Here is a 27,701-nt window from a genome sequence, read left to right as displayed (position 1 = left end):
TGGGTTCATTTGTATTCTATATTTATTTTTTATATAATATGTTTATCCTAATAATACTATATTACAAATCATATTGTTTTTAATAAATTAATGCAATTTTCAGGATGTATTCTATTGCATGTTACGTAACCTTTTTGAGGAGTACAAGTTTTTCCCACAGTATCCTGAGAAGGAACTATTCATTACTGCTCAGCTTTTTGGGGGTATCATAGAGCGAGGCCTTGTATCGTAAGTTATTTAGAGTTAATTTATTTCCAGTTGTTATTGTAAATTATTAATCAAAAGAATTATTTATAAAACTATGTTTATTTATATTACTCAAATATTTGTTTTTCTAATTTTCTAGTGACTATCGAGAACTTGGGATGGCTTTGAGATATGTTCTTGATGCTCTCAGGAAACCACATGATAGTAAGATGTTTTATTTTGGTATTGCTGCTTTAGATCGTTTCAAATCTAGACTTAAAGAATACCATAAGTATTGTGAACATATCGCGAGCATTCCACACTTCTCACAGTTCCCGCAGCATCTGATAGAAGCAAGTATTTTTTTATCTGATAATTCAATTCTTATCTGACCTGTTAAAGGACATTGCTGTAGATTTAGTTTAGAATCAATAACATACTTAGCAGTAATGTTGACTAAATTGATTATTTATAGTTGAAGTAGCTTGATATTGAAAGAATTGACATTTCTGTTAAAATTACTTGAATTAGATTGTAAGTCAAAGTGTATGAATAGACACAGAATTAAATTTTAAGCTAATCTGAATGTTTATTTTAAATACCCAGGTAATTTCTAGTATTACTGTTTAAGGTAATGTATTTGAGCTGACCTTACCCAAAGAAGTGTTAGTGTGTATAGATTATTGTGTTAAAAAATATAATGATCATTTATTTTACTAATATAATAATTACCTTATTTTAATTTTTTATTTTTACTCTAAATTTATCCTGAAATAAATATACCTTCTGTTCATATAAGTATCCTGTAAATAACTCATTGAAAGTAATGAATAACTAAATTATTATTATTAGTAAATTAGTATTGTTATTAAACTTTTCATTTTGTTTCTAGAATTGGTTAAATAGTTTTCACTTTTTTCTCAAAAGTTGACTTTTAAAAGTTATCAAAATTTCACAAAATTCTAATGTATTTGTTATAAGCTCTTCTGAAAAAATGGCGTTTCTGTGTCTCTTATTGTTAAGTTGTAATTTATTAGTTTTATATTTTATCCGAAGGTTTGTTGAGTCTTATAAATTTTTATTTTTTTAGTACATTGAATATGGAATACAATCTGAAGAGCCACCAGGAAGACCCCAGGGCCCAATTTTGCCTGGAGGAATATCTGCTGTAACTACGGCTTACAAAACCTTAACACAGACTACCTGTACAACTACTACTACTGTTGCAGTTACAAAGGCATCTACTACATCAGTAATTTCTTCTAGAGTAAGTTAATCATTACATTATGTAAGATCAATTGTCTCTTTCTTAGACTGGAGCAGTGGTTCCCTTCAACATTTTTTCTTGGACCTCTGCACGACTGCACACTCTCTCTCTGGCATGACTGCTTCAAAAGAGTTCTACTAATTTTACCAGTATCAGAAATTATCAACTTGTTTGCAGAATATTTCTCCAGTTTTGATTTTCTGGCAGATATGTGATACTCAGAAAAAGCCCTTATAGGTATCATATCTGCCATTTCTTTTAGCAGCATTTAATAGCTTCCTTTTGACAGTTCTTAACAGGACCTGAAAATAATGATTGTGACATTCCAGGTGTCATGTATGTTCCTTACAGATTTGAGACAGCATCAGTTTCTTCCCTCGGCTGCTGTGTACAAGAGTTGCTATTTATATTTCTGGCCTCTTAATGAAAAAACAAATAATAATGATCGAAATATGTTTTATTGTTTTTAAAAATATTCTCTGTGAAGATCAATTCTCTTTTGCATGTGTTTGAACCAATTTTTGAAGTACTTTTTCCTTTCCGAGTAAGGTATCTCAAAAACATGTGTTTTGAATGCATCAATACTTTCTTCAGGTGACGAAAATCATTGACTTAATAATTTATTTTTGATGTGGGGGTATTAAAAGTCATTGGGTGCCAAATCAGAGATTTATGGCGGATGATCCATTAATTTGACTTTTGGCCAGTCAAAATTTCTTTGTTGGAAGTGTGAGAGCTCATATTCTTATGATAAACAATGATTTGCTTCTTCTGCTTTTTTTGAGGACCTCTGGTGTACAAATAGTCGTTTTCCGTTCAGAATTGACCATTCTTTGTTGTTCTAATGCTGCTGACCGGTGATGCTGAAGAACAGGCAACCATTTGCTTTTATGTGCTTCTTTTTTGAATAAATTTTGTTGGCTTTAGCTCACCTTGGAAGACCCATACAGTCGATTGCTGTTCTGGTTCTTTACAGTGCTGTAGGATGGTGCTTTATCGCTGTATAAAAAATTAAGATCATTGATGCACATATTGATAATCCATGTTGAAACTTATGAACTGTAAACAATACAAATAACAAAAGGTTATGTTTAAAAATATCAAGCTTTCAATTGGAAAATTAACATGGCGTCTACAACACGTAGTTTTTCCAAGGTCAGAAATATAAATAGCAACCTCTCGTATTTAGTAGGAATCTTAGTCAATAAGTTTTTTATTATAGTATAAAGATCTGAAATTGCTTAAACTAGTTAAATTCTATTTGATTTATGTAAAATTTGAGCATGATTCCTCTTTAGAGATATATCAGTCTGCCAACAATTTAATCTTGGCAGCATCTATGATTTGATATAAAATGTTTTTTTTTTTCATTATCATCTTCAAGAATATAAGGATCATTAGGAATTATAAAATCTACTTTCTTATTTACTCACCTCTCTAGTTTGTATTGCTGCACCTCCAGGACCTCTTATGTGGGTTGTAAGCATTGAGGTTGGTCACTTTATGACTGTCATGAGATTAGTGACTCAACTTCTCATCAGCTGATCACTTCTGCATCTATCTACCTCAACATGCAAAGTCGGTTTCATTCTCTCGAACTTAGTATATTTAGACATTAAGACTCCTCCTAGAAATCTGTTTTCCTGCATCTTCATCACCTTCAGGGTGGAGCTTTTGACAAAATGTCTATATCTTGGGCTATCACCTCAAGTCTCTATCAGAAGGGACTTCATTATTTTCCTACCAGAGAAGACCCACTCTCTCTAGACCTCTTTGAGTTCTTGGATATTAGCAGTGCAGTATCCAATAGAAGTCATCCAATTTCAAAACTCAATACAGTTCGTAAATATCAGTCTTTAAAAAAATCATTGTCACAGCTGATGATCTTTTTAGTCTGTAACTATTGCAAAAGATTGTGATTACAACACAATATATTATTTTCTTTTATTATAATCAGTATAGATTCTTTACATTATTCTGAAACTTCAAAGAAGTAAATATTGTATCATTATATTCTATTGTGTGGTTCAGTTTTAGATTTATTATTGGTGATGGATTATAGTTATTAACTTTTAAATCTTTCTTTAGTTCTGATTATTGTAAGTCAGTGTGATAGTAATATTATTTTGAAATAAGAAACATAAAGATGTTTAAAATTCTATAGTTTGAATATCAGTTACCATAATAAATACTAAATACATCTTACACATATGTTTTGTTTTAGCCTTCTATAGCAAATGCGACTAACATTGATACATTACTAGTGGCTACTGAAAAAGAAGAAAAAATGACTGCCCCTCCTGAAGCCCTACAGGACAAAGTCGCATTTATTTTTAATAATCTAAGTCAGTTGAACCTTCAAACTAAGGTTAGTATATGATACACCACTCTTTTATTATTTGTTATCTATTGCATTTTTCTAGTAATAGTTTAATCTATCAATGTTCGAGGCATGAAAATGCAAAACATTTTTAGGAAACCCAAAAATATGCTTAATTTAGGTGGCTGTTTTTATTTAAACCATTATTATTGGAACAGTAGTTTTTGATCTGAACAGTTTAGAAAAATATTGATAAATAATTGTGTAACTTTTTTAAATGTCATGTTTAAAAAATATGAATAAATGGATTTATCTTAATCTTCAAATTGAAAATTGCAAAAATTGAAAATGGAGAGAAAAACGAACAAATTTTATTTTATTATTATATTATTATTTTAGTCATATAACATTGATTTAAAACAATTACACAATAAACGAATAAAAAAAAAAAAAGGTTTTCTGTGATATCTTTGCATGCAAGAAGAAGCACCAAAGTTTGCATTAATATTTGTTTTCCTAAAATTGAATACTTCACTTAAGTACTTAAGGCCACAGTCATAATTAACTAAAAATAATTTTTAATTTCACTAAACTAGTAACAGAAAATAATTGCTTAATCTTACTTTCAAATGATGTTATATTCATTTTGGTCAAAGAAATTTAGTCATTCTACAAGAGAATGCATTGTTCAAAATCTTCTTTGTCCCTTTCTTTAGTAAATACCCATTATAGTATTTTAATTATTAAACTGCAGTTCAGCCTGTGCTTGCCACTAGGGTTGATATATTTCACCCTTAGTCTAGCAACATCACATATTTTTGCTGTAGTTATTTTCAAACTAGTCTATATTTTTGTAATGATAGGATGATGAATATGATGAAGGTAATTTTAGGATGATCCTTTATAAATTTTCTGATTTTTTTCTTTTATCACTTTCAAGTAATTTCCTGAATTAACTTTATATTTATCATGCTTAAAGATGTTTGTAATCAATAAACCCTCCAAAATTTGAGATACATAGAATCCAAAAATCAAATATAAAAAAATCTGTCCTTTTTTCTTTCAGAAACTACCTTGCTTTTTTTTCTATGGTATCTTATAGTTTCCCTGAAATTCTAGGAAGCAAATGGCACAATAATTTGTATTTAGACTTTTTTCTTGTTCATTACCTCTCTCATGTGGATGTTAAAAAATACAATAAACAATTTAAAGTTTATCATTCACAGTTGTGAAATTGATAAATAACAAGTTGATCATTTGTTTACTGGTTATATTCCTCTTATTCGTATTTGTATTCGTGCCTATGCTAATTTTCCCTAAGTTTCATTTTTACTTTTTTACATGGTGTTTTTTTGTTGAACAGAGATTTGTGTAACATTGAATGTATTATTAGTTAATATATAAATTATTATTTTCACGGGTTAAGCAAGTACCAGCTGAAAGAGGAGGTTATATTGTATTGAAAATTTAAAATTGGATTTATTCCCTTTTTTTTTTTTTTTTTTTTGCATTTTCTCCCCTCGTTTTATGATTTAATATTTCTTTTTACTGGTAAAATAAGGGATCCACAAATAGCATGATATAAGAATAGCCCCTTTTCCAAATCTTCAGAATTTTTTGAAGAGTAAAATTCCACTTATCCTTCCTAATGGAAACCAAGACATGCCAGTTAAGCCAGATAGCTGGATATTCCAGTATGTATAAGAGAAAAACTCTGATATTAATTTATCTCGCACCTTAATTAAAAATTAAAATGTGCTTCATAACTTGATATAAGTGATATGTATATTAATATATGATAAAGTTTAAGTTATTAAACCAATTTAATATAGTTTAAAACAATAATTACTTTGAAAAAGTAAGTATCCTTGATGAACTATACTTGTTAATATTCTCAATAGCTAAACTTATTTGGATAGCCAGTAATTTAACTGATAGCTATTAAAACATCCATAATTACAGTGAGCTTATTTCAGAATGTACTTTTGACTAATGTGTTATGTCTGGTAAGAAAAAGTTAAAAAGTAGAAAATTTAAAAGATTAAAATTTTTTCATATGTTTTATTTGTATGGACACTAAATTAATAATATTAGTTCTTTAATGGACAATAGCTGTAAAAGCTGTGCAAACTTGTGGAGCAATGCCAACTCCACTTCAGATCCAATATCTAGTCATCCTAAAATCTTAATTACCACTATACACTTCAATCCTTCAAAACCTAGATCGTACTTAATTATTTCATTTACATTCTGTCCCCTGAAGTTCTACCTTCTTTCTTGAAAGGTAGTCTAAATTAACTTGTTAATTTATATATTATAAATTATTATATTTGTTGATTTATTTAATAAACAATTACTACTCTTTTATTATATCAATGTGATACTGATTCCATTTTTCATGCTTATAATTGTTTTCAGTGTGATGAATTACGAGAGATTGTTGGTGATGAATATCATGCTTGGATGGCCCAATATCTAGTCATGAAACGTGCGAGTATTGAACTGAACTTTCATGCATTATACTCAAATTTTTTGGATGTACTCAAAACAAATGAACTCAATAAATTAGTTCTTCAAGAAACATTTCGTAATATTAGGGTACTTAATTCAATTAAGTTCGTTATAAAACAATATTCTTGTAATTGTCATAATTACATAAATATTATTTTCAGGTACTACTCAGGTCTGATAAAGGAATAGCAAATTTTTCTGATAGATCACTCTTAAAAAATCTTGGCCATTGGCTTGGTATGCTGACTCTTGGTCGTAACAAACCTATATTGCATGATGATTTAGATTTGAAGTCATTACTCGTTGAAGCTTACAGTAAAGGGCAGCAAGAACTTCTTTATGTTGTACCATTTGTGGCAAAGGTTTTGGAATCATGCTCTAAAAGTCGAGTAAGTTTACATAGCTGTGACAGTGTCATATCCTTTAACTGTATAACCTGTAACTCAATTTTAAAAAAAAATTTTTTTTTTTAGGTTTTTAAACCTCCGAATCCATGGACTATGGCTATTATGAATGTTCTTTCAGAATTACATCAAGAGCCTGATCTAAAGCTTAATCTTAAATTTGAAATAGAAGTATTATGTAAAAATTTATCTCTGGATGTAGCTGTAAGAATTTCCTTTATTAATTTCAAATGTTTTACAATAAATTTTTTATGTTAAGTTTAATTAATGAGACTGTAATCATCATTTGTTGTCAAACTGTCACAATTCCAGTTCTGCCCAATTTTTTTGGTAGATTAAATAGACACTTTTGAAGTTAAATGTATTTTTTCTCAATACATACATTTACATCTCAATACATAAAAGAGGGACTTGGCAGGCGTTTTGTTACCACTAATCAAGCTCTCAGTCTTTTAAAATAATATGTCTATGTAATTTGTGCACATAAATTAAAGATAGTTAATGATTGGAGAAGTTTGTCGGGGGTGCGGTCAGCAAAGAACAACATAAATAAACAAAACCATATTTATTTATTTTATGCCTGGCATAAATAAATAAATATGGTTTTGTTTATTTATGTTGTTCTTTACTGACCGCACTCCCCCCGAAAAACTTCTCCAATCATTAATCTACGGTCAACTATCTACACCTCATTAAAGATAGTTAAGTGTAATTTTTAGACTGAACAGATTATTATAATGTTTTACTGAATTAACAATTGAAGAATAAATTATATTGTTTTGTTGACCTATAAAGTTGGGGTTCTTAATTAATATTTTGATGCAGTACTAGTTTTTTATGTAATGTTTAATTTATTCTGTTCTTAATGCAAAACTAAATAAATTTATTATTTTAATCCTGTTGATATTTAGGTTTTGCAAGATTACTATTTTCAAAATTGAGTATAAAGACAGTTATATTTCTGAAAATAAAATTGTGGCTTAAATTATATATTTTACTTTCGATTTTTTAATTCAATTAAGGACAGTTATTTATTTTTATAGGAATTACAACCTAAGGTATATTTGAAAGACCCAGAAAATTTGAAACATCTGGAGCATCAGCTTTCACCTCCAAAAATTAAAAATGAAGCACAGGCTCCTACACCCATTACGCCATCACAAACACCTACTCAGCAGCAGCAGCAGTCACAGCAACAGCAGTCACAACAACCACAGGTTCAGCCCCAGCAGCAGTCTCACCCAGGTATAGGCTCACAGTTCACAGTTTAGCTTTTATCCTCTTCTACTTGAATATTTAATAGCAACTTTTGTTGTTTAGTTCGCAGTAATTTTTTAAAAAAATTAGTGATTAGTAAATTATGTGAAATCTCTAATAATTTTAGTTTAATATTAATAAGTTTTATTTATTTATTTAATTTCAGTGGAAGACATGACTCCTAGAATTACTAATAGTACACCAACTCTAGCTATCCTTAGCCCACCGGAACCTAGATTCAATTATATGCAGATAAATGTATCTTCAATAGCAAGTATTGCTCAACATATCACTGTGAATTCTCAGGTAATTGCGGTTTTATTTTTAGAAAAATCTTGTTTTTTATATTCAATGAAAAAACTTGATTACAATTTTATTAGTATCAATCGAAACAGTAAAATACTAATTTATTTGTTATTAATAATAATTTAAAATTGGAGATACAAAGTTTTGCGAGTGAACTATATCAAAAGCATTTTAAAATTGGAGATACTAAGTTTTGTGGGTGATCTATATCAGAAGCATTTTAAATTTGGAGATACAAAGTTATGCGAGTGAACTATATCAGAAGCATTTTAAAATTGGAGATACAAAGTTTTGCAGATGAACTATATCAGAAGCATTTTAAAATTGGAGATACAAAGTTTTGCAGATGAACTATATCAGAAGCATTTTAAAATTGGAGATATAAAGTTTTGTGGGTGAACTATATCAGAAGCATTTTAAAATTGGAGATACAAAGTTTTGCGAGTGAACTATATCAGAAGCATTTTAAAATTGGAGATACAAAGTTTTGCAGATGAACTATATCAGAAGCATTTTTAAAGTAGTAAACTGATCATTAGAGCTAATACATAACATTTCCATGACTTACTGTATGTAATGTATGATACAAAGAAAATTATGATTCCCAATTTAGAATTGTTGAAATTTTTATTATATTTACAATAGTTGAGAAGAAAGCAAGGAACTTGATGGAAATACTATATATAAAAATGAATGACTGTAACATCATATGAAGGAGTGTGGTAAAAAAGGAACAAAAATAGTTTTGAACTATTTATTTTATGACATTTTGTCCCACTTTTCTATCCATTTTTCCACTTACCTATTGCTGTTTTTCAATGGGATAGCTCTGATGAAGCCCTGCAAAGTAGGGCAAAATGTTAGTAAATAAATAGTTAATATCTATTTTGTGGTATTTTTTGACCGCACCCTCGACTATCTCCTAGATTGATAGAAATCCTACAAAAAGTAAATAGTTCACTTTGTTTAGCAATGTGTTTATGTATGTGACAACTAAATGCCAACTTCAGGATTTTTTTTTTATTTCGGCCAAGACTCCCACTGGAGCCTTATACTGCCTAACTATGGTTGGGGTCAAAGTTTTTCATATTATGGGACCGAAAAATGAAAAAAGTATACGCCCCAGGCCGTATTCGTACCAGCACTGCCAATAGATCTCAAATTGGTAAGACTGCATCTTACCACCGAGATATGGGTGGCCTGGATTAGTGATGAGAATAATTTTGATATATATCAATGATGATATATAGGAATCATAAGTCATTCAGTTGCTAGAAGGATGACATGGCTGTTATTTATATTGTCGCTCATTACTTTTAGTAGGCTGATTAAAACCATGAAGACCAATTTTCATTTTAATCAGCTTAGCTGATCAAATGTTGTTCGTAATCCTTTTCCATTTCCCACCTAGGATTATTTCCACCTAAAATTATAACTATCTAGGATTATTTCTAGTGGCCAAAGAGGGTACCACACTTCTTTAAAATCAACCAAGTTGTTTAGTTGTATTATCTGATTCCTTACTTTCATACCTAGAAGTGGGTTAGAATGATTTAATCCTATTATGTTTTAATTGTTTTATCTGAAGTATATCATCAAATTTGTTTCATGGATATGTAACTCATAATATGATGTATAAATTTTTATATTTCACTTATGCATAATTTAATATTTACTTACTGTTGCAGCTTCCTTTGTTACAAACCCATCCGAAATTGAAACAGTTTATTTGTCAAGCTGTAGAGAGGGCTGTTCAGGAATGGATTCATCCTGTAGTTGATCGAGCTGTCAAAATTGCTGTTACTACTACTGAACAGATAATAAAGAAGGTATTCTAATCACATTACAATTTGATTATACATTAGTGAATAAAATTTGTGTAAAAATTAATGCATATAATTTTTGTAAGACTGATCTGAAGGTTTTGGCAATCTTAGAGTTATTATAATTTAGTCAGAACATGAATAGTACATTGTCCACTCTTTATTTCTCTGGTTATTCTTCTTATTCTCTGAAATGTCAAAATATGGTATGGTTCATGAGCTTTCCATACTTCATTAGTTTGGTTTTCTAAAAATATAATGGTAATTTGTTCTTATAGCAATCTTGTCTTAGAAATATTTTAATGGTTCTAAACAGGAACTAAGTTAGTGAGATGCCGTAAGATAACTTCTACCATTAAAGTACGTATACCTAGCACAAGTTAGCCTTGAAGCTCATCATAGTAAAATAGGTTGGACTTAACATGCTCCAATGAGGAAACAATCTTCAAGTTCTGAATGTGAGGCCAAGAGCTACTGACTCTCTCTAGACCAGGGGTTTACTAACTTCAGCTCAAGACCAACTTGAGACTGTTGAGTAATATTAGTGCTGCTCTTAAATGAAATCAGAAATATATTTTTGTTATGAGCTGATATCTAATATTGTGTTTTCACATATTTAAAACATTATTTATTTGTAAAGATAACTAGTTCAATCGGCCATTGGCAGACTCAGAAGCGGATCTTTATTTTATATTTCAAGTTTGTCATATGAATATTAAAATTGATACAGAATTTTTCTAAAAAGAAATTTAGAAAATGAACAAATCAATTTTAAAGAAATTCTTGGACAAGTAAATGAAACACTGGCATTTATGACTCTTTTAAAGGAATAGATGCTTAATCAATCAGTCATTTATCTTAAAGCATTAAGCTATCATACGTTCACAATTGAAATAGCAGCTTTTGAGAAGCCATAGTTAGACTTGGCTAAAAAAGTTTATGAAAATAAAAAATTAAATGTCTTGTTTCTGTAAGACTACTGAGAGAAGAAGAAGAAAAAAATAAATACATTTTGCTTTCTCAAGTTACTACCTACTATCAATATTTTACAACAGAATGACAACATCTTCGATCCCTGAAAGGTCTTGTCAGACTCAAACAAATTAAAAAAGTTTGCATTTAGTGTTCCTTATATCTTTGGCTCATCAACAATCTGTGAACAAATGTTTTTATCGTGAACAATTTTAAACACAAATTGAGAAACCAAGTAACTGATCAGAAATTGAATTCTATCAGAATTACTAAATGCAATTACATTGTTCTCAATAATTCAAATGTTAAATATTTGGTTGTGAATTATTAATGAATATATTTTATACATAAATGTGTGTGTATGTATATATGTATTCATATATATACATATGAATGATTAATAGTTCAATAAATTATATTTAAGCAATTATTTATTAAATTATAAAAATTGAAGAACGACTATTAGGACCAAAATCTTGCCTATGGCCTTCTTTTTCCTTAAAACAGAAGGTAAAAGTAATGACTTAAAAGTGCTTATAAATTTGTTTGATTTTAGAAGATTCAAAGTGCTTTACTGTTGTAGTGAGTGATATCAGGTTATCAGTTGGATATATTTACATTTAGAGACGCCCAGTTAAATGATGTGCTCAATGCTTAATATTCTTATAGATAGCATTAATTAATGCAGAATGCATGCTAAATTATGTTTTGGAGGGGCATTTCTAGTGTTAACTCTGATAGAATTAGTTGTGCAGGGCAAGCTCTTAACTTAGAAGTGTTTTGAGGATATTTATATGTTGCACATATTGCCATTTGCTCTCTACCTCAGAGGCAGATTCTTGCTGATAATGACCTCTCAGTCTTAATCCACTGACACTCGGATTGTGACTAAAAACCTCAAGAAAATTTGGTATTGGATGCTTTGATTAGCCACTATGAAATCTAGACTTTATTATGAACAAGAGTGATGAGGTCCAGCTCAGGTGACTCATGCAGTGGCAGAAATCCATTCTGTCCGTCCTTACCACCTAGGTAAGGAGAGTATTCATGGTCGGGTACCCTGTGCACAATAATTGAAAACAGTTTTTTTCTTTTGACTGTAGTGTCAAAACGGCTTTAATGATTTTGATGAACTTGCTTATAATCATATTCTGAAAGCCTCTTAACTTTTCATATATAGCATAAATCCGAAAGAAAAAGCAGAAAAAAAAGTTCTAAATACTAGAAAACTTTGTTCATTATTCAAAAAGTGTACATTTTATGGCAATCTGTGTGTATGTTTATTTGAAAGGTAATCAAATTCCTAAAAAAAGATTAAAAAACGTTGAAATAATTTCAGTATTTGCAGAGATATAGCTTGGTGCTTATGTTTTACTTTCTTTACCAACCCGAGTTAAAAAAAGGATTGTGAATGGGTCAAATTTTTGATGTTTAGTTTTTAATGGATCTATAAATAAAACATGGGGGAAATTTTTATTTGTTTAATATAAGATACAGCAAGGAAATGTTGCTTGCATTACTAAAACCTTACATTAAATTAAATCACTACTAAACAAACTTTTAGTTGGTTTATTAATTTTGTTCATGAGCATGCAACTCTTGTAAAGCATTTATTTTTTAAGATATTTGAGGCCTGGACTTATCATTTATGGTTTTAGGATTTTGCATTAGAACCAGAAGAAACAAGGATGCGCCAGGCAGCTCATCATATGGTTCGAAATTTAACTGCAGGTATGGCTATGATAACTTGTAGAGATCAACTTCTAGTGTCTATCAGCAACAACTTGAAGAACAGTTTTCTTAGTTCTTTGCACGTAAGTAAAAATTTAGAATACTTTAAAACATTATCTTAGATTTAGCATATGTATATTTACCTCTTTTTTATACAGTCTTTACTTTTATTTGTCATGGTTGTTATCATATTTGTACTTAGCCATGAAAAAGGCCTGTATAATTTTAAGACTGTATATTTCATTCAATCCGTTTATTCCTGAACGCCCCTGCAACTGTGTTCTCACAACCATTTTTAAGTGATAAGTTTATTTTTTCCTTCTAGGCCAAAGTTTAATTCTTAATCTCACAAATGAGTTCCGCCAGAATGTGTTTGGATTTGTGGTGTGCACAAGTTGGTGTGGTTTTGCCATACCATACCCTAAAGTTGTATTCTCTGTGTTTATTCCACTTCCAGTTTTTCAACACTTTTCATTACTGGAAATGAATGAGTGGTGGGGCTTAAATATGTAAAACAGTTTCTCTTGAAAGCATATTGATATTGAAGGCACATTTGAACTTTACAAATAATTTCGAATAGATGCTAATTTATATTTTTAGTCATGACTTTTGAAATATGATTATAACATGGTGTTTAAACTGTCCATTCAAGTGCCTCTCGGTGTCAAGTTCATGAACTGTCTCTCCTTTCTTTGGAATTCCTAAGTTGTTGAATGGTGTCTTTTGAACTGTTAAAAAAAAAAAAAATATATATCATGGATTATACTATTTATCTCTTACAGTTTTTGATTTATTTGAAGGAACTAATAAAGATATAGAGGTTTCATAATGCAATTATTATAAAATTCCAAATGAAAGTGGATGATTTATTTATTTAGTTTTCATACTTAAGTTTATGTAGGGTTATTGCCTCTTCTTTATGAAGTGTTCATAGTAATATATATAATTTACTATATATAACTCTTTACTTCAAACTTAAAAAGAGCATTTAAGCTTATTTAATTAATTAATATTTATTGTTGTTTTTTATTGAAGTATTTTAATGTATTAATTATGCCAATTTCAGAATCCTAATGAACAACAAAAGAATTTGGTTGAACATGCTGCTACAATTATTGCTCAAGAAAACATGGAATTAGCATGTTGTTTTATACAGAAAACAGCAATGGAAAAAGCTGTTCCCGAAATGGATAAACATTTATTACCTGTTTGTATAATTATTTAATTAATATACTCTTATAGATTTAGTTATTGTTTATTCATTATTAAATATTTGTTTAAAGGAATATGATAGGCGTAAAATAGCGCGTAATGAAGGTAGAAGGTACTGTGATTCAAGTGTACTTACATATCAAGCTGAGCGAATGCCTGAACAACTTAGATTGAAGGTTGGAGGTGTAACAGCTCAGCAAACTGCTGTATATGAAGAATTAGCAAGAAATATTCCTGGTTTTCAACCAATATCAGAAAGAGATGCTGCTATTTTCATTCCTAAACCAGTGGTATGTATCTATTTAGTTAATTTTTCTCTTTTATTAACTCATGTTCCATTAAAATTGATTCTATAGAAACAAATATAATTCAGCCGCAGTTAAATTTGATACTGTATTAAAATATTTATTCCCCCTTTTTTTGTCCATACCTTTTGCTCATAAGTTCTTTCTCAAGTATGTTACTGAACATGTTGACTGCCAACTACGAGTTATCTCGTAGTTGGTGTTAGTGCCTGTGATGCCAACTTATGAGATAACTCGTAATTTGCTTACTTGGCTTAACTGACCAAACTTAAATTGGCTTCCTAGACTCAAATCTTGAAAAGTACTGTGGCAGTCAACGTGTTAAATTAAATATATTTTTTCTCTCTCTATTTCCATTTAACTTGTCCAACAATTTATTTGAATAATCTTTCAATTTTTTTTTATTAAGTTCAGGATAATTTCATTTTTCTTCAATTTGAAAATTATTTTATTGTTCTATTGCAGCCATATTCAGCTCAGGATGAATTCGATACTATTTTTGAAAAACTCACATCTGAATTAGAACATTATGTTCAGACTATTTTGGGATCTCAAGTTCTTCCTCAAGTACACAATATTTTGGATTTACTTGTTATACTCAGAAGAGAAAGAGAAGATGGTTATGCTGTCCGATTAGTACAAAAGGTATATTGTACATTTTTTGAATGATTAGATTAACTTCTTTATTCTTGACTTTAACTGCTTGTGCTCTTCAACTCCACTTTCATTATTAAGTATTCTTTGATTTTATGTAAAAAAGTGAGAGTCTATTTTTTTATATAGAATGAATAAGACTTTTAAAAATTTATTTGCCATTATAGTTGTGTGCATGCAAGTCTTAGTGTATTCATTTTTTAAATCCATTTGATCGATGCCAGTCAGTCAGTAGAAATTCATTACTGATTTTAAAAAATAAAATCTTGTTGCAGACTGTTGAAAATTTAATGGAGCTATCATCAGTCACATCAATGGATCCTGAATTGGTTTTAAGACATCGTGATTTGTATCTCAGGATTTTAAAAACTTTACAAGACCCTCGTGCCTTTGGAACACAGTGGACAAATAAACATGTTACAATGTAAGTTTTCTTTTAAACTATTTTTGATTTTGCTTTGTCCTATGAGCTGACAATTTTTATCGTAATTATTACATTTATTTATTGACTTTCCATAGGACCGTTTTGGAATGTCGAGAAGAATACCGATACAATTTGGAATGTATTGATGTCTTAGTTAGATCGCAGCTAATTAATATGCAACAATTCGATGTCCAGTTAGCACATTTCATGGAAAATGGTCAGAACTATGTAGCTGTAACTTTTGCAATGCAATTAGTTCAGTTATATCTTATTGATGACAGAAATAATTCTGTGATAACTGAAAACGATCTGTTCAATGTGGTAGAGATATTGGTGCGAATTAATGCTCACTCCCGCCAACCTCCAGAAGGGTATGCAATAATTTTATTTATTCTGAATATTAAATAATGTAATAAAATGGAAAAAAAATTTTAATTATGTCAACAGGGAAACTTATGTGCCAAATTTCAGAACAGTCTGAAAATTTTTAGAGGGTTATCTCAGAATAAGTACATGTAAACTCATCATAACCAATTTTAGGCTTACTCAAGTTGAGATATTCAAATAAAACATTCTTTGAAATTCCCTGTTTATTTATTTTCTTAATGTATAATAAATGTTTTAACAAGCGTGAAAGCTTATATTTGAATACACATATTATAATGGAATATCGGGTTAGTTGCTTGTAGAAAACACCAAATTTAAAAATTAAAATTATTTTATTTGATTTTCACAAACGAATACTTTTTCAGTGCTTTCAGAGAATCTTTTATGTTTTAAGTAGTAAAACTTTTGAAGTCAATATTTATTAAAAAATGCTCAATGTAAAAGTTGTTTAAATTGAGTTCACATTTGTCAGTGTATATTCTGATCTACTTTGTTTCATTTTTTTAGTATCTTTTGTAAAATTTCTTTCCATCATCATGATTTATCTGTGCATTAAAATTTTTTGCTTAAATTATATTTATAACTGCTAATGATGAAACTATTTCATGTACTATTTCAGTGAGGGCAATGCCTGGTTAATTGTAATTTGTTTATCGAGTTTATTCAAAATTATTAGAGCCATTTTTGAGAAGACTCTAAAAAAGTATAAAATCAGTTATAAAAAGTAATACTTCCAGTTGGTCGACTTCATTGATAAAGGTTCTATTAAATCCTAGGTGTAAATCTTCTCTAAATATCTAATTTTAGTTTCATATGACTTTTGTTTTTGAGCTAGGCTGTTCATACGCACACACTCACTCACTCACACACACAGACACACACACACAACATTTTGTGAGACTTGGTTATTTGGACTCAGAGGATCTTCTAACGTGTATTTTTCTTGGAAACTCAAATTCAAAATTTTTCATAATTGTAATGTTTCCGCTTACTATATATTTCATATATTGGTAATTTAAAGTAATAAAGTAGATAATTTACAACCTATTCTACTCAATCCTGAGGGGAGGGAGAAAGAAGAGTACATGCAGATTGTTCCTTGAGCAGAGGAGCTAGTTCCTTACTGGGAAGTAATGGTAATTTTTTTATTATACTCTGCCTGCACATGAAGGTTTTGCCAGTGGCATTATTGTTGAAAATACATACAACTTTATTTTATTTTTTAACAACTTTTATACAATCATTAAATCATACTTTTTATTGAGAACTATAATAAGCAATTGTGGTTCAGCCTGGTACGTGATGGCAAGTTGCTATCACCTTTACTACACTCAGCAATTTTATGGTCATACTCATGGCATCTCAAGCAAATTAAAAGATCCTTATAGTCACATCTGTAATCTCCACAATCCATTAACAATGTCCTTCTGGGAGAGCAGACCTCAACAACCCTAGTTCTTTTCAAATCATACTTCTAGATTTGAGAAGTAAGTTTTTACCATTCTTTCCTCTTCTTATTTTTCCTACTTCCATTCTAGGTCTTCTTGCTTTGGTTAGGCTCACCTTGAGTTTCAATTTTTTTTTTTTTCTGCTCTGCTTTCTTCTTTTTCTATACGAAGGTGCTAGCCTTCTTAATTTCTTTATCAACTCCACCTTTCTGGAGATGTACACTGGGAGGGAGATTCTTCCAGATGTCCTTAAGACTCCTGTTTTGGTACTTACCCCTCATCATGATGTAAGTTTAAACTCCCTTCATCATTCTAGGTATAGTACACAGCACTACTCTCCTTATCTTTGGTGGTAGAAATCCCTCATTATCTTTCTTCTTTTCGGGAGATATATTTTTACATCAATAATTGTCATGCATTTCTCTCAAAAAGCTGTAGGGGAGGGAAAGATAGAGGAGTGGGAATTAAATCCCATTATCTATTCATGCCAGAAAGCCACCCTAGATGTGCTTCCAACAAGACATCTGATATTGAAGAAACAGACAATAGATTTCCTATCTAGTATGTCTAGGTACTATCTCTTACCCACAGAGCTGTAAAAAAAAAAAAATAAATAATAAATAATGATTTCTGTTTCAATGCGGGATAAGATATATAGTAGTTCTGTATCAGTGATACACGAAGCACAAAATAATATATATTCTATTAGCTGAAATATCCATAACCTATTCATTTTTATATATAATGATAATTGTAAAATTTGATAATAATATATCCTGAAAGATAAGAGCAGTTGATCTTTCCCAGTAATAATTTTTTTTAGACCACATTTTTTGAGAAATGAATACCATATTGGGTTCACAGTTTCTATTCTTTTGTTTGATTTATATTTAAATCCTTCTGCCCAAAAGTAAATTTATTCATTTTGATTAATAATTGAAATTTGTGTGTATTTAAAGAACATATTAATTTCATATTTTTAGTTTAAAATTTGTTTTAGTAACCCCAAAATACTTAAATATTTTGTGTTTATTCTTCAAAAAGAACACTATTTTTTTTCTATTTAAAAAATAAATGTTGGAGATGTTAAATATATGAAATATTGAAACTATGGTATTATCCTTATTTCTATATTAATTTAAATAAATTAAAATTATGTGTCAAGTATTAAAAATATTCATTATAGTGTATTGATTTTTGAAATTACATTGCATGGGAGTGTTTTTACTTTAATCTAATTGAACTCAGTCCTGTTTTTGTTTGTTTCCTTCCTAAATGTGTTATAGCTCATCATAAATAATAAATTATCATTTTTATTTTTAGTTTTTCATGGTTGTTGTTATTTGATTTCAGTTATTGATAGTTATAACACATAATATAGATATATAGGGAGATGGTCAGGGTTGCGGTCAATAGTGAAACAAAAATAGTTTACAACTATTTTTGTTTCACTATTGACCGCAACCCTGACCATCTCCCTATATATAAATTTTTACGGTCAACTATACATACATATACATAATATAGATAATTGGTTTTAAACACTGAAGTAACATGGATTGATATATTGAGTCCCGGTATATCTACAAATTGTCATAATAAACAAATATATTTCACTCTAGAAATACACTCATGAACTCTGCTAAATAATTTTAATGAAATTCAAAGTCAAAATTTAAATATTCCATAAATGTTTTGTAGTCAACTAAGTTTGAAGATATGATACTCCTCTTTTAATTCAAATGATCTTGGATGATTCTGATCCAATTCATTACTATAATTTTGGGGGCATGGGAAATGAACGGTGTTAGTTCTTATTTTTAAAAACTTAACATGAACTGAATGTTAACATTTTAAAACTTTTTCCATATTTTTATTCTGAAAATGATTTAGGCTTAAATTTTGCAAAATGAAGTTAGAATATGGAAAAAAAAATTATACAGTTTATAATCATACAGAGGCAAACAAACAAGTCTCCTAATATCGGTTGTAATTATTCCAGATATATTTAAACAATACTTTGAACCACAGATATTTTTTTTTTATATAACATAATATTTCTCACCTCTCTGATTCACTTTATCCTCCTAAAATATCATCAAAACTAGGGAGAATGTGGTATCCTCAGAAAAACAGAATGACAGGATACATTGTTTTTATAAAACACTTTTCTTGAAATCAAAGGATTCTAAAATACGCCGATTAAATAAGATAACTGTTAGCCTATTAAAAAAGATACTGAAAATAACTGTTTTAAATATTACTGTAATTCCTCTAACTTGAATATTTTAAGAATTAAACTGTATAACTTGATTATTATCTATGAATATACATGTTTTTAAATCACAACAATGTATGTTCATGATGGAAGGTGATGTATTGTTCAAGTCAAATTCTGGAATCATTTTCATACACTGCTTCCTCCATACACTATACTTATTCTCCTCAATTTTTCCAAAACCTTTGAAAATCAAAATATCCTCCTTTCTAAACTTCACAGCCTCTCTTTGTCATTTAGTGCTCTTCAATGGTTTCAACCGTTCCTTACCGGTCGTTCCCAGCATGTTATTCCTAATAATCCTCCCTACCTCTTTCTAAAGGCGTACCTCAGGGTTCCTCTCTATCTCCTACTCTTTTCTCCATCTTTGTCAATATATATAATGTTGCCTAAGGTCCATGGTTTCGAACACTCGGCCATAGTGAGGGGTTTCTTTATCAATGACCTACTTACCATCCAGGATTCCCAGTTTCATCTATACGCAGACGACTTACACTACTACTTTTCCTTCTATCCCCATGACATCTTGTATAAGCACATAGTATAAGCACTTGGGCAACAAACAATAAAATTACTATTAATGCCAAAAAGACTAAAGCTATCATAATTGAATCTCCTCTCCTTAAATCTGTCCCAGGACCCCCCATCCATATCCTAAACAATACTTTTATCTTATTTTATACGGCAGTAAAAAATCTTGGTGTCACTTTAGATCAAACTTTATCCTGGAAACCAAATATTGCCCAAATTTCCCATCGAACCATAGCTACCCTAAAGCAATTCAATAGAATCCGTTATCTCCTTCCACTTAAAACTTATCAACTCTTAGTTTCCTCTCTTGTTTTCCGCCACTTTGACTATGGCTGCCTGGTATATGGTGGACTAACGGGTCATCTCGAATATAAACTTAAACATCTTATGAGTTGCACAGTAGTATTAAGCATTATATCATAGTATTAAGTTAAGCTGAAGTGGCTCTATCCATCCTTACAATGCCAGTATTTTCTAGCTTCCTTTCTATTCCAAGTAATTAGTACTCAGTGCCCTCCTACATCCTAGAAAACCTGCAATTCAAATTCTCAGTTCAATCTTGTACTACCAGATCCCGTTTATCTGACATCCACCCTCCACCTCACCTAACTGCTGCGTTTGATAAATAATTTTTTATTTACCTGAGGTATTTTATAAACCTTCTATTTAACTACCTTTTACTTCATCAATCTAATCTAATATAATAGTACAGATATTTTGTAACTATCTTTTTGTTTAGATTTTATCTTTTTTAGTCAGTTTTTAGTTTAGTTTTTAGTTTATTTATTTTTTTCCTTCTCTGTATTTAAAATTATTTATATACAATTTTACAAGTTATAATTAAGTGAAGCCACACTGTTTTTTGGCCATTATATGTTATTGTAAAATTAAAATTAATTTTTTAATTGTTCTAAAGGGACTTAATCCGAGTATAATAAACTATTTTTCATTTCATTATACTGAAGAAAAATAATTTTAATATACATACAATACAGTGCCATTCTATCCATAGAATATTTTAGTTATAAATATCTTATGTAAATAAACATTCATACTGTAAACAAATATGGTTTGTTATTATAATTCACTGCTAACATTTTTACAAGGCTGTTCTGAATTAATTTCAGTGTGCCACCAGTAACAAAATTTTGAGAATTTCTGTTATTATTTTAAGTTAAAACTTTCAGTATTTGGTATTGGTTAATATGAGTATTGTCAGTGACCTTTGCACTGAGTGTATCTTACAACAGGTTCTGTTGCTTTAAATGTTTTTAATGTTATCTACCCACAGAATCGTTTAGTTTTTAATTTTTTCTTCTTGGATATTACTACTATTGTAATTTTAGTTTAGTGTCATTGTTTTCATTTGAACTTTCATAGTAATAATTTATGTTAAATTTTTATCAGATAGTCTTAATTTTTTTTTCATCACTGTTATACTTTCTTTAATTGTTGTCCCTCATTAATGCTGATTGGCATTGCTACTGCATGGGTGTAGCTTTGACTTCTTTAATGAAGGAAGCTCTTACCTTGTTACTTTTTTTGATGATAGAGTATGTTATTTACTATCCGGTATTAGTCAAGAGTTTGTAGTTGCATATGTTATCTTATCAGTTTTATTTTTGATGACTATCTTTTATGTCCACATTTTATCTGGTTATGGAGAAGAGCTCTTCTTATTCTTAGAGTTGATTAAGTGATTTTTATTTTTTTTAATGATTAGTTCAAATATCTTCTGAATCTATTGCTCAGAAGAATGCTTAAAAACATAATATTGTTCAGTCATGTTACATATTAAATATCCTGCATTAAAAACAGGATTAATATACTCTAGTATATTAAAATTTCATGACAGATTATATTATTGGTCAAGATTTATTTTTAGCTGGTACATTAATTAGAAATAAACTAATAAAGTAATTATTTTTCTTAAATCACTTATGATTCCCTTTAACAATATTGGTTTAATGCTAATTGATAATTTTCAGATTATTTTGATATTACTAAACTGTCAAAATTATTATGTCATTATTTTTCTTTATGAATAGAGTTTTAAGTTATTTTCTGTTTTAGATTAAACGCATTGATTGATTTATTAAGAGCCACTCATGAATCAAACATCTTTTCGGACAGAACTCATGGCCCCGCAGCTCTGATAATATCCGGAATCCATCATGGAAAGGTTAGTTGATTAAAAAATTGAGTGAACATATCTCAGAAATTTATTTATTACATGATAAGGGATTGTGATTCAATATTTATGGGATTTCAAAAATCTTGACAGTAAGATTGGTTATTCATCTAACATTCAGATCCTCAATGTCATAAAAATGGTCATTAAATAAATGAAGTCTTAGGGCCCAAGTGATCTAGTGCTAACAAAATATTCTTCTGTGATTTAAAAATAAAAAAAAAATTTACTATCTCATTTTGTCAGTTCCCCAAATCTTTATTAATTTGATTAATACATGTAAGATCCAAATAAGATTTAAAATAGTAAATTGCTTAAAGTAACTATAAAAGATGATTTTGTTACAATTGAAAAATCTCTCAGAAACAATCTTCCTAAGTTCATATTTGGTTGGCTATGGATTATTCAACATCAACAGTTTTAAACATTTACAAATTATATTAGTTTAACTCGTTTTTCTTTGTCCATTCAAATGTCACTATCCTTAAAAGTTTCATAATTGTAGCTGATGTAGTGTTCTAAATTATTAGATCTGTTAAAAAAATTACGGCAATTAGGGAATTAAATACGACAGGTAGGGATTCAAAAGGAACCTTTACTAGCCCAACCGCAAATAGAAATGAAAATAAATGAAATCAACAGCCGAATTTTGTTATTATTCTATTTTAAACAAGTGAACATAATAAATGAAAGGCATTGAAAACAAAATATAGAAAAATTTACAAGTTAGAAAAAAAAACAACTTAACTTCTATTTATAACATAAATTAACTTGTAGGTTAAACAAAAGAGAGGGAAAAATGTCTTAGAAAATGGCTCTGCTGTGGATAGGTTGATTCCTAGTGAAAGTAGATCGAAAAACGTACTACTTCCCGTTTTGTCCTCATGTATGATAGGCCAAAATTGTAGCAGAGCCGCTGTATCAAAGTTACTAAGTAAACGTAGATGGCCAGATTGCTGGCTAACAAAACTTCTTCGAGGAGAGACGCTCGAGCTGGTGTATATGTACACAATGAGATGCTAAGAATTCATCTGTTCATTAAAAAAAAAACAAGAGCGAATTTGTTTTGTTTTTTATAACATCTGTCTCTAATCGATTACCAAACATATGTTGGCCGCAACAGCAGTGAAAGGAAAACAAATATTTGAGCAATACTAAATTATAGACCCTTAAAAAAATCAAAAACAAACACAAAAAACTTGAGTATTATGGTAAATGGATTCATAACATTTAAAAAGAAAGATAGGTGTCAACTTACTGTCATTGCTATCTTTCTGCTAATTGAGGTCGTTTATAGAGTTGAATCTGATGGCATGATGCTGATTAGAAAACCTTTTTTCAAATGTTTGGCACTTAGATCATTTCTTAACCACACCTCAAATAATCTGGGTATCGATAGAACCCATTAAGATTTTTGTATTCTGCACTAATTAAGGATTTACTGTTTCTTGACCAATGATTATTCAGGTAAGTTATGTGGTCAATATTTTCACTTAACAGCCAGGTTTTTCTCAATCCTAATGATCGGCCCCAATACCTACTTTATAGAGGATAGGTATACTGTAGGTACCACAACTAATATCACAATTTTTTTTACTATTTGTATTAATTTTTATATCATTCATGTATTATTAAGGATTAAATTATTAGAATTAAATCAAAGAAGAATTTTTTTATCTTAAAAAATATAAAATAGTTTACATGCATTTATTAAAGTTACTTAAAACTACTATTATGTTTATTATATTGTTAATACATATATATTTTTTTCTTTTCCAGGCTCGTGAATATGATGACCCTCCTGGACTTGCCGAGAAAACTGAGTACCTTCTTAGAGAATGGGTTGGAATTTATCATTCCCCTCAGGGAGCTAAGGATCCCAATAAAGCATTTTCTTTGTTTGTTCACCAGGTGATTTTTATAAACAGCTTATAGCAATATTTGTTTAAGGACAAACAATATTTTCAGTAGGAATAATATTGGTTCACAATTTGATTTTCTGTGTTGTTATTTGTAGTGAGACCAAGATTAAACATGCCTCATGTCTTAACAATTTTTATTTTATCATGTTTTGTCAAATGCACATAGTTGCTGTTAAAGTGCAATTCATTGTTAAATTATAACTCTAGTTACCAAAACAAGTCATGAATCAACTTTCAAACATTTGTGATTTTTGTACATGGTTACCACTTTGGTCTATGGATTTTTTAAAGTTTTAGACACACAGTGTATTTGTATGTCATATGAGAAAAAGTTGTACCAACAGAAAATATTTTATTTTTTTTAACATATGTTTAACCAATCTCAAATCACCCTGAATTTTCTCAATTCTGGTTTTTATTATTCAAATGTTTAAAAAAAAAACATTTTTTTTTAATATAATTTTTATATTTTGTTATAACATTCATGATGGTCATGGTACCAGAACTCTACAGAACTTCAAAAAAGAACAATGAAATTAGTGAATCTGTTTGTGAGTTTTTCATGGAATGGAACTAAAATACTGTTTTTCATAACTGCTGAATCTAACAAAAATATATATGCAATTTATAAATTTTAAAAATTATATTTATTTTTTAGAATTGTTTTTTTTATCACAGTCAATTGGTATTTTGAAGATATAAATACTTTTGTAAATGAAAATAAATCTGAACTAATGAAATTAAAATGAGTTATGTTAGGTGTTAAGGAATGAGGAAGCACTTGTGCATACCTTATGAATCGGTGTTTTTTTATTTTTTATAATATATATTTATATTAAACAAATTAACTTAAAATGTTAAAATTCCATTTTTCAAAAAAAAAACGGTTTACTTAAGCAACTTAGTTTACTTTTAAATAAATCTTGGTTTCATAACATTTCTATCATAGTTGTAGTAATAATTGTATTGTATCAAATGATTACTAATTGAATATATATATATTTTTTATAGATGAATTGTCATGGAATATTAAAAACGGATGATTTAATTACAAGATTTTTTCGCTTGAGTACACAGATGGTAGTGGAACTTTGTTATAGGCTTCTTCCAGATGTGACTGGAACATCTGCAACAGCAGTTAGGAATAAAATGTTCCATACTGTTGATGCCTATGTAAAACTGATTTCCCTCCTTGTCAAACATTCTGGAGATGCTAATAACAGTCAAACAAAAATTAATCTACTAAACAAAGTTTTGGGGATAGTTGCAGGTGTGTTACAGCAAGATCATGAAACACACCAAACTGAATTTCAACAGTTACCTTACCAACGAATATTTATAATGCTATTTTTAGAATTAAATGGTACTGAACCAATTTTGGATGCAATAAATTTTCAGGTAATATTTTATTAAGACTAATTACAATTTAATTAAATTGTGTGTAGCATAGGTAAATTGAATCTAATATTGATTATAATATATTTATCTAGATATTGACAGCATATTTCCATACACTTCACATCCTTCGACCGTCCAAATCTCCAGGTTTTTCATATGCGTGGTTAGAATTGGTTTCTCACCGCATATTTCTTGGGAAGATGCTAGGACACACTCCTCAACAGAAGGTATATACATTTTAAATCTTCTAGATTATAATTAATACTTATATCAGGGTGTCCAATAGTCTTGAATTAATATAAGATCGAGAATTCTACTTGAATCTTTTATATTGCAAAAAAAAAAAATGAAAATTATGAGGTTAGCTGTAGGGTCTGATTAAGGTAGTTAATAACATGTAGCTAACGTCAGTGGATTATTGGAACGGAGAGGGGTGTTCCACTTGATAGGTGTGAAGTAGTAAGACCTTCCCTTGTCAACTATGTGTTCCCTTGTCCCTGGATGTCAACTAAGGGGACAGAGCTCTGCCACCTCCCAAGTCTCGGTGGAGGGGCAATATCTCAAAACAGGGGGTTATAACAAGCCTTCAATCCATCAAAAAATTGTATGTTCCTGCGACTTATGAACTCTGGCACAGTGGGGAGTTGGAGCTCTTCACGTATGACATTATTCTTAGTCCTCTGAAGCGTAGTTCCCCTGACGATTCGTTAAAGGATGGATCCCTGAAAACTCTGCAGTCTGGTCAGCGTTGTCTTGTAGAGGTGTCTCATTAAAGGTGTTCCCCTCGCAGGGCACTCTGTGAGGGAGTGGGATTCCCCAAATTGAGGGCACATGCAATGCCTATCACAATAGGCCATATATATATTGTTGCCACTTGCAACACTGTACTGGGCAACCATCCTTGAATGGGCTTGCTCTAAAGTGCATATAGTCAATGGCTTGAAGTACTTGTAAGGAAGATAAAGTGACTGTATGGTCAGTTATTACTTGAATTAAATCTAGTGGGTATAGCTGGCTGTCTTCATGCAGTCTAGTCAGGCACTGTGCCATTTTGAATCCCAGCAGGTGTTGTGGGAGTTCATCAGTAATGTCATCCAGTGGATGATTTACATCAAAGCCATATAGGACAAACTTTTTAGAACATTTTGTCTCATGTGGGGCAGTAATGATATGGTGTCCGAATGGTCCTTGGGCATTTCCAGGTAAATGCGGGTTTGCTCCTGAATATGGGCATTACTGAAAAATATATAAAGGATTCGGGCATGTTTTGAATTAGACGAGAAAAGTGGACTTTATATTCAACTGGTTCAGTATTATTTTTCGAGTATGTAGACAGGTATAGAATAGTTTTAGGAGGTTGGCAGGTCAATAGTGGATGATTGTTTTCGTATTTGTCAATTGTTATCGTTTTGAGAGGAGCCCTTACTTACTATCAGAGGAGCCCAACTTAAAATGTGGGCTCTGAGAGCCACCACTAATGGACTTGGGCATGCTGATTGGTTGTTTGGTGTGGTGGGGTATACCACCTTCAACTGGCTTACTCTCAATGTCTATAGCTAAAATTTTATTAACTAATTAAGTCTAACACTAAACTATAAACACTCCTGTCTCTGTCTCTGGTCCACAGCACGGAAGGCAAATTGTCACTTCGCGCACTTAATTTAAACAAGTTAAGCTAGGACTGACCTGAGTCTCTTCTATTGGTCCAAGAGGATTCCTCAACTGGAACCAGGACCAACACTTAAAACAGAAAAGCACTGCAGTAATAGGTCTACTCCTTAACTTACCCCAGTATTCCTGGAAGCTGGATAATAACAGGAGAGTTGATCTAACCTTAACTTATCCTAATATTGTGTTACCAACAGGGTTGCTAGGGCGTTACTTATTATATTATTATTATTATTATTATAAGGTAGAAATTTCACTAAAAACGAGAAGAGGAGACTTTAAGGTATTTAAATCGAGCAATATTTAAAAAGCACCTGAAATTGAAATAGCATGTGATGTGCTACACCACCATTTTTCCACTTGTACTAGTTAAAACACAAAAGATTGAGATGAGGATTAATGTAATTGCCATCCTAAATTCCAAGAAAACCTTCCTTTCCCTAACTTTGTTTAGCAGTTCCTCTCTCTCTCTCTCTCTCTCTCTCTCTCTCTCTCTCTCTCTCTCT

At 30.1% G+C, this 27,701-nt stretch overlaps 1 protein-coding gene across 2 annotated transcripts in view; it reads left to right on the top strand.

Moving 5' to 3' along the window:
• The window catches only part of Not1 (CCR4-NOT transcription complex subunit 1), a gene marked incomplete at its 5' end in the record, with an annotated part of 49,773 nt that overhangs the window by 13,357 nt on the left and 8,715 nt on the right, over positions 1-27,701 (top strand). For both annotated transcript variants that reach the window (XM_067050321.1, XM_067050323.1), the window contains 20 exon segments: positions 104-228; positions 347-539; positions 1,277-1,453; positions 3,678-3,821; positions 6,192-6,371; positions 6,446-6,673; positions 6,758-6,892; positions 7,732-7,933; positions 8,112-8,251; positions 9,940-10,080; positions 12,705-12,860; positions 13,844-13,984; positions 14,061-14,279; positions 14,760-14,939; positions 15,224-15,372; positions 15,468-15,743; positions 22,090-22,198; positions 23,987-24,118; positions 25,141-25,527; positions 25,620-25,754. In XM_067050321.1, coding sequence (XP_066906422.1) covers positions 104-228; positions 347-539; positions 1,277-1,453; positions 3,678-3,821; positions 6,192-6,371; positions 6,446-6,673; positions 6,758-6,892; positions 7,732-7,933; positions 8,112-8,251; positions 9,940-10,080; positions 12,705-12,860; positions 13,844-13,984; positions 14,061-14,279; positions 14,760-14,939; positions 15,224-15,372; positions 15,468-15,743; positions 22,090-22,198; positions 23,987-24,118; positions 25,141-25,527; positions 25,620-25,754 — 3,549 coding nt within the window.

This window comes from Halyomorpha halys, unplaced genomic scaffold (genome assembly GCF_000696795.3).
Source record: "Halyomorpha halys isolate HHAL.00 unplaced genomic scaffold, Hhal_1.1 Scaffold1421.1, whole genome shotgun sequence".
Lineage (NCBI taxonomy): Eukaryota > Metazoa > Arthropoda > Insecta > Hemiptera > Pentatomidae > Halyomorpha > Halyomorpha halys.
The sequence above is the reverse complement of the archived record's forward strand: the minus strand, read 5'-3'. Positions and strand labels throughout refer to the sequence as shown.